Raw genomic sequence first — 16290 nt, forward strand, 5'->3', positions numbered from 1 at the left:
CTCCACTTGTCGTTATAACGATAACAAAATAAACTTAACATTGCAGCCTACCACCGACTTGATGTTGTTATGTTGTAGAAGATCTCGAAAGTTTCATCTCACTCGTCATGTTCTGGATAGGTATACATGTCTATAAAGATTTGTCGAAACTCCTTCTTCTGATTCGTTCGTCAGTGTAATATTATAGGGTAGGCTATTTACTCTAGCACATGTTTAGAGTGACAATATGTACCTGTTTGATCCGACTTCAGCTAGCTTTTCTTTCTGGTTCTGATTGCATACATGTTTTTTTCCAGACATCTCTTTGGTGGGGGGGGGGGGGGGGCAAAAAAGTCTGGAAAAACAGGGGTGGCATAGCATTAGTCAACCCAAGAACAAACAGTAGTTGTTTGAGTTTCGGGTTTCCTTTCCTAAATGGGTTGCTGTCCCCATCTGACCAGCTTCATCTAGATGTGAGTTCGGAGTAAGCTGTAAGTGCTAGGTAAGGTTTAAGTAGTAAAAAAACAGTAACTAGCATCCTACAGTCTATGATTTCCATCCAGAAACTGACTAGCGCTGATAGCAGCAGAAATCATTAAACATATGTTTCATAAACTCATAAAAAGTGCTCATCACGTCCTTAACATAATATCAAACTCAGACATAAGCAAACAAACACAGAAACACACTAACACCAGCACCCACAGACACACACACACACACACATATATATATATATATATATATATATATATATATATATATATATATGTGTGTGTATATCAACTTGGCTTAATGATTATACTTAATTAATAATACAGACATAGCAGGTAGCAGCTATTTCAATAACTTTAACTCTCCCCCCTCACTCTTCAGCGTCCATTGTGTTGATCAAACCAAATACCTCAACACATTTTCACGTGTGTTGTGTGTTGTCGTGTTGTGTGTTGTCGTGATGTGTTGTCGTGTTGTGTGTTGACGTATTGTGTGTTGTCGTGTTGTGTGTTGTCGTGATGTGTGTTGTGTTGTCGTGTTGTTGTGTAACCGTGTTGTGTGTTGACGTATTGTGTGTTGTCCTGTTGTGTGTTGTCGTGATGTGTGTTGTGTTGTCGTGTTGTTGTGTAACCGTGTTGTGTGTTGTCGTGATGTGTGTTGTCGTGTTGTTGTGTTGTGTGTTGTCGTGTTGTGTGTTGTCGTGTTGTGTGTTGTCGTGTTGTGTATTGTCGTGTTGTATATTGTCGTGTTGTGTATTGTCGTGTTGTGTTGTGTATTGTCGTGATGTGTGTTGTCGTGTTGTTGTGTTGTGTGTTATCGTGTTGTATATTGTCGTGTTGTGTATTGTCGTGTTGTGTATTGTCGTGTTGTGTGTTGTCGTGTTGTTGTGTTGTGTGTTGTCGTGTCGTGATGTGTCGTGTTGTGTGTTGTCGTGTTGTGTGTTGTCGTCTTGTGTGTTGTGTGTAGTCATCTCACCTGACCTATTGTTTAACTTTCAGCCGGATGTGTGGTCTATGGTGTCTTCATCCCCGTGGGAGGGCGGCACGTCTTTGATGACGGCATGTACTGTAACTGTGAATCCACGACTGCATTCAGCTGTGTGCTGTAGACAGTCAACAAGTCAGCTCTTGTGCATTCAATAAACCCTTCTTAAAATCATGTGTTTTCATTCTTTCAAAAATGTGTTAAAGACAGGTATAGCGTGTTGTGTTGTGTTTACATAGCTTTACAGCAACGTAAATTTTATTTAAAAAAAACTGTTTTTAAACACATTTGATTTTAACATCGTAGTTGGTTTAGAGTTGATTTTCTAAACATGAACTCAATATTTTAAAAATCCTAGCTCTGTGTGTTTGCAGATTTAGTGGGTGAAAAGTATTGTATTTGTAATTACTTTCAAAAGTTGTTAAGACTTTTTAAAATAATTTTAACCAATAACTAGAAGACGAAATGGACATAATTTTGTGTTTGGTTTTTGTCAACAAAATTGATCTTGTCCATCTCAATCAATGGGAACGATACCAGTAAAGAATAATTTAATGGCCGAGTCTAATAAATAGTGTCAGGAAATAAAACCAAGAAATTACACACTCAACAAACCACAAACCAAACAACAAACAAAAACCACAAACAAAGCCACACAACTAACTACAAACAAACATTTTAAAACCAACCCACAAACACCACCACAAACCAACCAAACAACCAACAAAGAAACCACCAAAACAAAACCACAGTTACCCGTGAAAAAGTTGGTACACAAAAACTGTTAAACAATATTTAAAAAATCAATTTTTCATTTCAATAAATTATATTATGAACCACCACGCCAATCAAGTCTTTAATCTGCTTTCTCTTACGTTCGTCATTCCCTCAATCCCTGCGATAATCCTTTAGCCATGACGTGTTATAAAAAAGCTAAATACAGAAAATCAAATATGCTTTAATCAAAGCTAATTTTATTGTAGTGGAAAGAACAAATGATCTTTGGATAGCCATGCAGCTAAACGTGTGGTCACACCTGGTTCATGCATAGCTTCAAATATCAATTATCTTTATTTCCATCATCTCGGAAACACCCAAAGCTTACAATCAGCTTTAGAAGTTACACAGATATATTTTCGTGACCTACTTCTTTGTTACATTTGGCTGTTTATCTAAGTTCGTAGGTTTTTAACACAAAAAAGCCTACTAATTTTTTTTTATTATACAACGCCCACCATATTTTCAGCAATTGTTCATCATGCAAAAATAAAACTTTTGTCACAAGGAAATTTTGATGGTTTTGATAGAAAAAACGTATATGGTAAATAATACGCAAATTGTGAAACATTTGAAGACTAAAATGGGTAGGTTTTTTAGACCTTGTAAATTTTTTACTATTAGCTATTTCAAAAAGTTGCAGCGATTGATTTGGAATGATTCAACAGACACACCGTTTTCCAATGAGAAACCGGTAGTCGAGTATACACAAAACTAAACTGATATTCAGGAACAGGTTATTAATTAAAACTTACCTAATCCTTTATCGATTAGAAAACAGCCTGCATTTCGTGTTTTGTTCCACCACAAATAAAGCATTATCAAACTAGTATTTTATTTGCTCAGCATAAAACTTGACACAGCTTGCATAGTTACATAATTAAATTTTCGCAATTTGTAAGATGTGACTTATTTTTTTAAATTGTAGAAGATTACACATTCCTGTAATTTGATGCTGGTATATGTTGATTGAAACTTGGAGAACATTACAAATATCTCGGCAACTTTTAAGTCCTGTGTTTTTCACTGTAGATTTTCTCCAAGCTTCTAGAGTAGATTTAGCAAAATGTACAAGGTTATTCTTCTACTGGCTGTCATCGCTGTTGTGACGTCACGCTGGTCACTTGCCTCACCTGTACCGAACATTTCAGAAAGATCAAAGTCAAATGAGAATCAAGGTATTTGGTGTTGTGGTCAGTGTCTCTGGTGTTTTGGTCCATTCATCTCTCGTTCTTCGTCTTCTTCGCTCTTAACTTTAGTGTTGGAAGGGATCTCCTCCAGTATAATTAAGTATGCATTTCAACTGGTTATGCGCCATTGAGAAAATTGACTCCGGTTTCAGCCTGCTTTTATTTTTGAATTTGCTTTCATAACCTTTTTCCGACCAAGACAAAAACTACAAGACAGCAGTTGTTCTTTTTTTGGAGTTGCATCTCGTAGAAGAGTGGCTGTCCCCAGCTAACGTGCCTCATCTGCCCGTGGGTTTGAACTAGAGACTTTTCGGTTTAGCAACCATGAGCTTTACAGACTCGACCACGCCGACCCAATTTTGTTGTGATCAGTGTCTTTATCGTTGAGTTCCGTGTGTCTGTTGGTGCGGTCAGTGAATTCATATATGTCAATTGCCACTGTGGATTCACATTTTGTCCAGGAATTTAACTGTGTGTTAGGGCTGTGATGTATTAACAACATATAATGTCAACATTAAGGTAGGCTTAGAGTAACGTCCCCTTAATTTTTAATTATTAATTAAAAGTTATTTTCTTTACTGCAAAAGTAAAGCAAGGTACGCTATAAACTAGTGATACCATATGTACCAGGTATTTACATGTTGTGTGTGTGTATTTCCACGTGAGCTAGATATTTACCTGGTGTCAAGGTATTCACCTGTGGTCTAAGTATTTACCTGTGGTCCAGTTATCTACCTGTAATTCGGGTATTCACCTGCAGTCTTTACCTGTGGCCAAGGTATTTAGCAAATTTCTAGGTACTGCTATCACAACGGGCGATGGGATTACCCCGTCTAGCTTCTTTTTGGCTTCTCCTGCCACACTGCTAATCCCCCAGCTAACAAGCCTAATTTATCCAGGATTTCAATCTCGAAGCAATCATGACATTCTAATTATTTCTTTTCGTAACAGAACAACGACTACCGTACATTAGTCTATGATTTAAATCCATCTACTGACTAGCGCTGGTACTAGCGGAAATCAGCAAAACTTATGTTTTCTCTCAAGCTACATATCGCTCATCTGGTCCTAACCACACTTGTACACCAGTTGTCTGATTGTGTACACCAGTTTTGTGATTGTGTACACCAATTGTCTGATTGTTCTTCTTGTACTCACTCAACAATGTAAAACTCAAACATAAGAAAACTCATAGAAACACATTAACACCAACACACCTGGATATTAACATTTAAAAAATACATACATACATACATATAGGCCTATATATATATATATTTATATTTATATATATGTAACTAGGGGAAGTTACCAGAGACATAAGAACGCAGTACAGCGCTGTCAAATTTGACACGACTGATGCAATAACGCAGGTGTTGGCTGATAACGATCAGAAAGCCAAGGCGTAGTATCTTGGGAAGCGATACGATAAGAACGCAATACGGTCTGTCAACTTTGATGTGACAGGATGCAGATGGCTTATTAAATCGGACTGTACGACAGAAGCGGCGTAATTAACATTCTGATGCAACGATTAGAATCGATTACGATTACGATTATGATAGAACCGAATACGATTACGAATACGAAGGGGATATAGGAAGGCGACGGCTGAGCTCGCTGGCTCTCTGGTCTCTCTCTCTCGATCAGTCAGTCAGTGTGGCAGTATCAAGTTGGTTATTGAACGGGTTAGCCGTATTGTGTTAAGAAGGACGATAGACATGTGCATTCAGTTATGTGAAGACTAGTGAGGACTGTTGGGGGTCAGTTGATTCAGACTATTATTGTGAAGCATTCCTTTTGATTTATTATATTATTGTGAAGCATTTCTTTGATTCATGTAATAAAAGGATCAATAGCGAACCTGCATCTTCGAGTATCTATACTGTGGTCGATGTTGTGTAGAATGAGTGGTTAGACTCGGTAACATTTGGCGTTGTCGAGCAGAACTCGTTAACATTTGGCACTACAGGCAAATAGTCTCGTTACATATATATATATACATATATATATATATATATATATATATATATATATATATATATATATATATATATATATATATATATATATATATATATATATATATATATATATATATATATATATATATATATATATATATATATATATATATATATATAAACTCGGATTAATAACTCAACTTAATTATTAATACTGACAACAGTTAGTAGCTATTTCAATAATTTCAACTCTCCCCACCTACCCTCCCTCGTTAGCGCCAATTGTTTTTCTCAAACCAAATAGCTAACCCATACATTCACGTGTGTTATGTGTTGTCGTGTTGTGTGTTATGTGTTGATGTGTTACCTGGCCCATTGCTTATTTTTCAGCCGGCTGTACGATCTTTGACGTCTTTATTCCTGTGGGACAGAGGCACTACTTCAAAAGCGGCATGCACTGCCATTGTGATGCGGTGGATGAATTCAGCTGCGTTGACTAGTCGGCTCAAGTCACCATTTGAGGATTCAATAAATACTTCATAATATAATGTGTTTTCTATTCATTTAAGCATGTGGTAAAGATAGATATAGATTGCTGTGGTATGAATACATTCCTTCACAGTAAAAACACTGTGTTAATAAAACATGTGATTTAAATAAACCGGGAGTGATCTCCCCTAAACTTTCTCGAATATTCTTAAATGAAACAACAGGGAATGGCAAATCGGGATATAGACATGACTTTTAATCCATTTTAAATACTTAAACTTTTTTTAAAAATAGAATAAAATCTCGTAGACAAAAGAATTGCACACCAATTGAACCTTTTTGAGAAATCGGAAATAGCGTAAATTAGTACTTCCGTTCAACGAAAATTACTCAAAATTTAACAGAAGGTAGAGAATTAGATCTTTTACTTACGTGTGAAATTTCATGCATCTATCTAAAATAGTACGCAACTTATAGGCTTTTGAAAAATTCAAAGTAGAAAAAGTACCACTTTCGGTTATCGGAAATCGCTCAAAAGTTGATCAGGATCTACGATTTTGATAAAATACTTATATATGAAATTTCATCAACCTAGCTGTAACGGTACTCGAGTTATCGTGTTTACACACAGACACACAGACAGACACACAGACATACGGACAGAATTTTTACGACTCGATAGCGCATAAAACGCCAAAACGTTTATATATTTGTATTTATAATTTTTGCCTGATTAAAATAAGTCCTCTATCTTCCGGATGTGATGAAGGACTGAGGAATAAAACGGTGAAAACTGTCAAAATTTCATGTTATTTTTTAGCACGATTACAAGACTTTTTCTATACTTCGAGAAAGTAAAAACCAACAAACTGAAACAGCTCACAAAACAAACTAAACAACACAAAAACAAAACCACACAAAAAAAAACACACACACACACACAAAACACACACACCTACTCGAAAACCACTTCAGAAACCAACAAATAAACCAACTCACAAACCAGCCAACAAACCAACCCACGAGCCAACAATTAAACCAACAAAAAAAATCATTGTTACCCAAGAAAAATCTGGTACACGGTACAGTTAAACGTTGTAAAAATAAAAATCAATTTTCATGTTGAATAAATTAATTAGATTATTGACCACCACGCCAATCACGTCTTTAATCTGCTTTCTCTTACGTTCGTCATTCCCTCAGTCCCTGCGATATTCCTTTAACCATGACGTGTAATAAAAACGCTAAATAAAGAAAATCAAATATACTTTAATCAAAGCTAATTTTATTGTAATGGAAAAAACCGAAATCTTTGGATAACCGTGCAACTAAACTTATGGTCACATCTGGTTCATGACTAGCTTCAAATATCAAAGGTTGATTTAGTTTAGATTTTAATCTCGGCCATGAATAACACTTAAGCTAACGGTGTTTAAAAAAAAGCTATATAAACCCATGATATGGGGTTCAGTTACCTACAGCTGCAGATTTAGATTTTGTTACTTCTGGAGAAGTTTGTAGTCTGAAATCATGTCTAGAGTTGTGCTGATGGCGTGTTTGGCTCTTGTAGTCATGTGGTCGGTGTCTTGCTCAGCCGGGCCGGTACCTGTGGATTCGAACCCAGAGGAGAATTGTGAGGTCAGTTTTTCTTTAACTGTTTTTTTTAAATGTTTCTGCGTATGTGTCATGTTCCTATGTGGCTGTCTATTGGACTGTTTGTTTGTCTGTTTGTTTGTCTGTCGTTTATATGTTCGACTGTCTCTTTTTTCCATCTGTTTTCTCCCGTTGGTCTGTTACTCGGTTTTTTTGTTCGTTTGATTGTTTGTTTCATAGTTAATTTAGAACTCTGTTTTTCTGTTGTTGTTTTTTTAATATGTATGGGTCTGTTTGTTTGTCGGTAAGTTTATTTCTCAAGAGAAGCGCATCTATGTGTGTCGGTTTACTTTATTGTGTTTGTCTGTCTGTCTGTCTGACCGCCATCTCTAACCTCAACATTTGATGTCTGTCTTCCTGTCTCATCTAACTGACCCCCATCTCTACCCCCTACAATCACACACCAGAATGTCGTCTGCCCTGAAGTGCCATGTACCGAGCCAGTCCAGGAGGAAGGTGCTTGCTGCAAAACCTGCCCAGGTAAGCACGCTCTTCTTACTCTACTTAATACAGCTGGTGGCTGCCTACGGCAGTAACCTGAAATCCCTACGATGCCTAGCGCTGCCTGCACATATCTTAAAAATGTCTAGGGGACGGGCTCGCTAGTTACATATATAATGTCGAATAACCTTAAAGTTTATTTGGATCATTTTAATTTCAAAGTGTTTTTTTTTCGTAATTATGTATGTACTTATTGGGACGGCGTGGCCTAGTGGTAGAGAGCTAGACTGTTAACCCGATTTTGAATCCGGGCTCCAGTCAGTAGTCGTCCCTGAGCCCATCCAGCTCTGGTGGTTACCTAACTCACGGAAAGTAAAGGTGGCTTGTCATAGTGCTGACCACACTATCTGTTCATATGCCGAGGTCACTGAACCAGTTAACCTCTACTTCATCTCATGCCCAATGTAACTTGGGCACGAATGGGAAAAGATGAAGATGATGTAAATACATGCATACATTTCTAAAAAAAATTCAATATATACATATGTCAAACACACACACACACACACACACACACACACACACACATATATATATATATATATATATATATATATATATATATATATATATGGAAATCATAGGGCTTTTAACTCTAGACGTTGGACTTTTAATCACTTCCTTTTCAGCCGGCTGTAACATATTTGACGCCTTTATCCCCGTTGGAGAGAGACACTACTTCGAAGACGGCATGTACTGCGACTGTGAGTCAGAAGATGCATTCAGCTGTGTGTTATAGGCGGTCTTCAATAAACCGATTCAATAATGATGCAATAAACCAATGTTAAAGCAAATCGTTTTTTTTACTGGTTGAAGTGTATGTTTGATATGTTTGGAATGATGTGATGTAGATGGTTCACTCTTAATTTAGTCACTGGCAGTGAGTACAATAGAGCGTTATGTTGTCTAGAAGAGTCGTCACGCAATTGGTCAGGCATTAAGTGGTCTATGGAGAACTGACCCGGTAAAGCTCATGGTTGCTAATCCGAAAAGTCACGAGTTCGAACCTTTGGGCAGTACACTACATTGTGTAGCTAGAACTTATGTAATGCTTTACACACTGTCAAGCATTTAACCCTCAAGCACTTCACAATTTCTTCTTTTTCACTTCCTGTCTTACATCACACCACATCACACCACACTCACCACACCACATCACATCACACTCACCACACCACACCACACCAACCCACGAGCCAACAATTAAACCAACGAAAAAAATCATTGTTACCCAAGAAAAATCTGGTATACAAAAACAGTACAGTTAAACGATGTAAAAAATAAAATCTATTTTTCATTTCAATACATTAATTAAATTATGGACCACCACGCCAATCACGTCTTTAATCTGCTTTCTCTTACGTTCGTTATTGCCTCAATCCCTGCGATAATCCTTTAGCCATGACGTGTAATAAAAACGCTAAATAAAGAAAATCAAATATATTTTAATCAAAGCTAATTTTATTGTTGTGGAAAAAAACCGAAATCTTTGAATAACCATGCATCTAATTTTATGGCCACACCTGGTCCATAACTAGCTTCAAATATCAAAGGTTGATTAATTTAAGTTCAGATTTTTTTGTTTGGGCATGAATAACACTTAAGCTAACGGTGTTTATAAAAGCTATATAAACCCATGATATGGGTATCAGTTACCTACATCAACATTTGATGTCTCTCTTCCTCTATGACCCCCATCTCTACCTCAACATTTGATGTCTGTCTTCCTCTATGACCCCCATCTCTACCTCAACATTTGATGTCTGTCTTCCTCTATGACCCCCATCTCTACCTCAACATTTGATGTCTGTCTTCCTCTATGACCCCCATCTCTACCTCAACATTTGATGTCTGTCTTCCTCTATGACCCCCATCTTTACCTCAACATTTGATGTCTGTCTTCCTCTATGACCCCCATCTTTACCTCAACATTTGATGTCTGTCTTCCTGTCTGACCCCCATCTTTACCTCAACATTTGATGTCTGTCTTCCTCTATGACCCCCATCTTTACCTCAACATTTGATGTCTGTCTTCCTGTCTGACCCCCATTTCTACCTCAACATTTGATGTCTGTCTTCCTGTCTCATCAAACTGACCCCCATCTTTACCTCAACATTTGATGTCTGTCTTCCTGTCTGACCCCCATTTCTACCTCAACATTTGATGTCTGTCTTCCTGTCTCATCAAACTGACCCCCATCTTTACCTCAACATTTGATGTCTGTCTTCCTGTCTGACCCCCATCTCTACCTCAACATTTGATGTCTGTCATCCTATCTGATCTAACTGACCCCCATCTCTACCCCTACAATCATACACCAGAATGTCGTCTGCCCTGAAGTGCCATGTACCGAGCCAGTCCAGGAGGAAGGTGCTTGCTGCAAAACCTGCCCAGGTAAGCACGCTTTTCTTACCCTACTTCACACAGCCGAGGGCCGCCTATGGCAGTAACCTGAAATCTCTAAGATGCCTAGATCTGCCTGGACATATCTGGACAATGCCTAGGGCTTTAGCACAATTCTTAGGATTGTCTTAAGCTGTTGCACAGATATCTAGGTGACTGTGGGCGTTGTACAGATATCTAGTCGAATTGCATTACACATATCGCAGAGGTGTTTAAGGTTGTCAACCCACTATTCTCTAAAACACCCAGGGCTGTCAACACTATTCTCTAAAACACCCAGGGCTGTCAACACTATTCTCTAAAACACCCAGAGTTGTCAATACTATTCTCTAAAACACCTTGGGCTGTCAACCCAGTATTCTCTAAAACACCTTTGGCTGTCAACCCAGTATTCTCTAAAACACCTTTGGCTGTCAACCCAGTATTCTCTAAAACACCTTTGGCTGTCAACCCAGTATTCTCTAAAACACCTAAGGTTGTCAACACATCTCTCTAAAACACCCAGGGTTGTCAACACTATTCTCTAAAACACATTGGACTGTCAACCCACTATTCTCTAAAACACCTAAGGTTGTCAACACATCTCTCCAAACCTTATATTGGTTGTACTAGCTGTACCCCGACCATGTCCTACCGCGTTTATTCATCTACTGATTCGTTTTTAGCAAGGCAGTATTCGGAACTGTGATTCTTATTGATATATTTATGTACATAAAAATGTTGAATAACTTTAAAATCTAGGAGCGGGTAAAAATTTATGGGGATCTTTTTAACCATAGAGTCTTTTTTTGTAATTATATATGTAATTATATATGTAATTATATATGTAATTATATATGTAATTATATATGTAATTATATATGTAATTATATATGTAATTATATATGTAATTATATATGTAATCAGTGGGACGGTGTGGCCTAGCGGTAGAGAACTAAACTCTTAATCCGATTTCGAATCAAAGTTTATGTCAGTAGAACGTCTCTGAGTCCATCCAGCTCTAATGGGTACCTAACTCACGTTGGGGAGAGTAAATAGTGCTGACCACAATATCTCTTGCCGAGGTCTCTAAAGCAGTTGAACTCTACTTTATCTCATGCCCCTTGTTTCTTGGGCACGAACGGGTAAAGATGATGATGATGTAAATAAATGCATACATTTCTAAAAAAATTTCAATATATACATATATCAAACACACACACATCATGCATACTTAATCACTTCCTTTTCAGCCGGCTGTAACTTATTTGGCGTCTTTATCCCCGTGGGTGAGAGCCACAACTACGGAGAAGGCATGTTCTGCGAATGTGAGTCAGTATACGCATTCAGGTGTATGCTCTAGGCAGCATTTATGCGACTGTGATTCAGAAGACGCATTCAGCTGTGTGCTCTAGACGGCCTTCAAGTCAGCAATTGATCATTCAATAAACCAATGTTAAAGCAATTCGTTTTGTTACTGGTTGAACTGTCTGCTTGATATGCTTGGGATGATGTGATTTAGATGGTTCACCCATAATTTATTCACTGACAGTGAGTAAAATAGAGTGTTATGTTGTCTAGACCAGTCGTCACGCCAGTTATGTGGTGTTACTGAGAACTGGCGTGGTCGACCCGGTAAAGCTCATGGTTGCTAAACCGAAAAATCACGAGTTCGAACCCTCGGGCAGATGAGGACATCAACCCATCTACCAGAGACAAATCCAACATCATAGAACACACAGTACATTAACTATGGGCTATATCATACAACACACAGCACACTAACTATGGGCTATATCATACAACACACAGTACACTATGGGCTATATCATACAACACACAGTACACTAACTATGGGCTATATCATACAACACACAGTACATTAACTATGGGCTATATCATACAACACACAGCACACTAACTATGGGCTATATCATACAACACACAGTACACTATGGGCTATATCATACAACACACAGTACACTAACTATGGGCTATATCATACAACACACAGTACACTAACTATGGGCTATATCATACAACACACAGCACACTAACTATGGGCTACATCATACAACACACAGTACACTAACTAGTTCAAAACATTTTGTACCAAGAACTTTCATGTAATGCTTTACACACTGTCAAGCATTTAACCCTCAAGCACTTCAAAATTTCTAGCACTTAGTACTTCAGTTCCTGTCTGACATAACACCACACCACATCACATCACGCCACACCACACCACATAACATCACACAACACCACACTGCACCCGTTATTGTAATACATTTTATCTTGAAAAACTCAGCGTCTGACGTGAAAGTATTCAAGATAAAATGTGTCAATGGATTAGATTAATATTTCGTTAACCCTGATATTTCTAATAGTAAAATTGACGACATGTCATTAACAATACATTTGACTAACAAGATGTCTTAAAGCGTTCAACAATGTCATAAAGCTGTAAAATATGTCATCTGGCAAATAATGTAATTCAGCATATGCCATATTAGAATATCGTCATATAGCTGATATCGTATAATATCGTATGCTTGCAAAATTGTGTCATATAGATGCCACAATACGTTAAACGTACGGAACCTAACAATGAGTTAAAAAATAGCACATTTAAAATTTAATCAAGATGTCTAAAAACATATTTAGTTTATTAGCTATCTTTATATAATGAAACAGCTCAGGATAATAAAACCACAGGACAAACTATCTCATCACTAATCCACTAATTAAATTTAACATAGTGATCTAATGACGCTATTTCACCTAAAGGCGTTATTTTTTTTAATTGTTTGAAAATACAAATCAACCTAGCTAATTAATTTTTAAATTTAATTAACGCATGACTTCATGCGTTTAAGTCTATGAGAGTGAGAATATCAGTAGCATTAGCGTTTGTAAACATCAGTAGCTGAAGCGCTGGTAAACTCACCTATACATGGGTCAAGGGCTAAGATTAAAAATTTAGAAAATCAAGTATCCAAGGCAAAGGCCGTAAGCCTAAGAGTAATAATAGGTATGATAATAGGGCTGGTAAGTAGGTCACCAGCCAGCTCTACGGCTCAATTAAACCTTCATGAGCCATAAAACTTGTTGGTGACCTACTTACCAGCCCTATTATGCAAGAGGAATTTTGTAGGAAGGTTAACTTTGCACGAAATCTAAAAAAGATATGCTAATTATGGTAAAAAAATGTGAGAACTATTTATATTAGGCAAGAGGTTTATCAAATCCCTGTTATTTATTTAAGTGACATTTGGGAAGTGTTGTTATTATTAGGCAAGAGAAATATCATAGGTCTGCTAGTTATGCAAGAGGAATATGTGAAATGTGTAATACTTGTCATGATAAATGCCATAGGTCTTCTAGTTATGGAAGAGGAATATGTGAAATGTGTAATACTTGTCATCATAAATGCCATAGGTCTTCTAGTTATGGAAGAGGAATATGTGAAATGTGTAATACTTGTCATCATAAATGCCATAGGTCTGCTAGTTACACTTACAGAATTTGTTTAGTGACTAGCACTCTGGTGACGTGTAATATACGACAAAGTTCTTCCCTTGCCAATAAAACAATGACAAAAACTGAATATTAGTTTACTCTACTGACGTCAAGCGATGTGGTTATAACAAATAGCAGAGGTTATTGTGACATAAGATCAATTTTAATTTATTTTTCCATCGATCAGCGTCATAAGCCAATAGATTGTTTGTCCATTGATCAGACAGTTTCAGCCAATAGACTCCAAGAAGGCTGTCACGTGAGACATTCGATGACTGTATAATCCAAGCTGTCGCTGTAAAAAACTCAAGTCAACAAAATAAGGGTCAACTATATACATACAATACAGGAATTTTCTTTGTTGTTAACAAAATTTAAACTGTTTTAAGTCGATTTCTTCAGTCTTGACAATCTAAAGAGCATTTAAATGGTTTTTTCCCCCATTAAAGTTACAATAGGCTTGAAAAGTCTATGTAATCATTCTACATTTTTTTTAATCTTTAAAAATATATGGCAAGCGATTCAATTATAATTACATTTTTCAAAATTTAAAGCCGTTTGGGAACCATCGATTGCACTTATTTTCATATTTTTTGTATTGAATATCAGGCGTTGAAAAGCAGTTTAGTATTATTTTATCAATTTAAATGTAAAACAAACCGCCTTCAATCCTTACTTGAAGTCAACCGGAGTGGCCAGGGAAAGTAAAACAATGAAAGTCGAAGCAATTGTTTTCCATGACAAAATGCACAATAGCCGTCGATGGGATATAGCCTAGTAGTTTATTTGTATTAAATAATATAACATCTCCTATCACCACAACACCCTGATTCTACTAAACCATTTCTAGCCTTAGTAAAACCGGAAATCGTTTTGAACTTACATCTCAGATGTAATAAAATATTCAATTTTGGTTGTAAAATATTTTTTTTGGCAACAAACTTTAGGAGCCACTAGGAACCAGCCTTTCAAACCTATTACTAGAATTTAGTTTTTTAAATCTACTGTTTCAAGCTTGAATATAACCAGAGCAGATGGAGGAGAGTTAACATTACCCTAGTTCTCAAATGACGTGGGTAGTCTACATTATGAGCAGCCACCTTCACAGCCAAACAGAGCCGGCGTTAGGGGGTGGCGAACGGGGCGGTCGCCATAGGCCCCGCGCTTGAAGGGGCCCCGCGCTTCAGCAATGTCATTGTTATCTGAATTAGTTCGTAAACTTAAAAAAAAATGGTTGCTGAATTCAATTGGGAAAAACTAAAAGGTCGAATGCCGACGTTGTTGATTGTTATAACTGAGGCCACGGTTGATGTTGGTGAGTCCCACCTGAACTGGGACAGGCCGTAATTCGATACAAAAATAGTGTTACACCTCCCCTTTGTGTAGGGTACGGTCGCCTGGCATTTGACCTGAGCTGACTGGAGATGGCGGTCGAGAATTAGCCCACGACGTAAAGAGATACCCTATTGTATGCGGACCCATGAAGACGTCCTTTTAGTGAGCAGACGGGATGTCTGTAGTAGACAGTTAGTGACCTGATGAACTCTAGTCCTGATTTTCTTGTTGTAGATGTCGTATAATGTCGTATATGTACAGTGTTTCTTCCAGACTTTTTTCTCCGGGGGGGGGGGGGGGGAGGGGCACTTGAAATTTTCGGGGAGGGGGCGGTAGATTTTCTTCGGGGGGGGGGGGGGCTTGCCCCGAAGAGATGCCTGGAAGAAACTCTATAAGTAGGCCGGTATAACAAAATTAACATTCAGTTGCGTGCAGAGGGGTGGGAGGAGGGCGACGAGGGGGGGGGCACCTTAGGATCTATATCAGGCGGCATTAAACAGAGTGATTTATTATTATTTTTTGGAAGAAAGTTAAAACTGTTGTTATGTTGTGTCACCTTAAGGATTCACCCGTTCAATAATTAAGACAATAATGTTTTTGGTTTTAAAATATTGTATGAATTCTAAACAAATTTTGAAGTCTATACTGTTTTGATACATCAGGCCGAGTTCGCTGTATTGTAAACTTTATTTTCCTAATTATTCGGCACGTGATTAAATTTTCTTAAGTGATTTGGTATGAATTACATAACTCTCAAAAGTGATTTAATATCTTAGCAAAGGAAAAAAACTACGAACATTGGGTTAATACATGAGTGAGATAAAAATCTGTTATTATAGTGGAAAGTTTGACATTAGCTTATAAACTCCAAAACATTTGTGTTATTATGTGTACATCACATTATATAGGCCTTTAAATATATATATATATATATATATATATATATATATATATATATATATATATATATATATATATATATATATAATGGAAAGGCCCCGCGCGGATGGTTGGCCCT

At 37.2% G+C, this 16290-nt stretch overlaps 1 protein-coding gene across 2 annotated transcripts; it reads left to right on the forward strand.

The window, feature by feature from the left end:
* The first annotated feature begins 7301 nt into the window (after positions 1-7301).
* Positions 7302-11880, forward strand: LOC131936169 (brorin-like). 2 transcript variants are annotated; one of them, XM_059293082.1, is made up of 4 exons: positions 7302-7516; positions 7939-8011; positions 8662-8741; positions 11801-11880. In XM_059293082.1, the coding sequence occupies exons 1-4, from the start codon at positions 7409-7411 to the stop codon at positions 11828-11830; spliced, it is 291 nt and encodes a 96-aa protein (XP_059149065.1). In that variant the 5' UTR covers positions 7302-7408; the 3' UTR covers positions 11831-11880. The 2 variants fall into 2 exon arrangements, with proteins under 2 accessions (XP_059149065.1, XP_059149064.1); XM_059293081.1 differs by lacking the exon at positions 11801-11880 and having other exon boundaries at positions 7304-7516; positions 8662-8826.
* The last annotated feature ends 4410 nt before the right edge of the window (positions 11881-16290 follow it).

The sequence above is a fragment of the Physella acuta genome, unplaced genomic scaffold, assembly GCF_028476545.2.
Source record: "Physella acuta isolate Inbredline_101_S28 unplaced genomic scaffold, ASM2847654v3 ptg000170l, whole genome shotgun sequence".
Classification (NCBI taxonomy): domain Eukaryota; kingdom Metazoa; phylum Mollusca; class Gastropoda; family Physidae; genus Physella; species Physella acuta.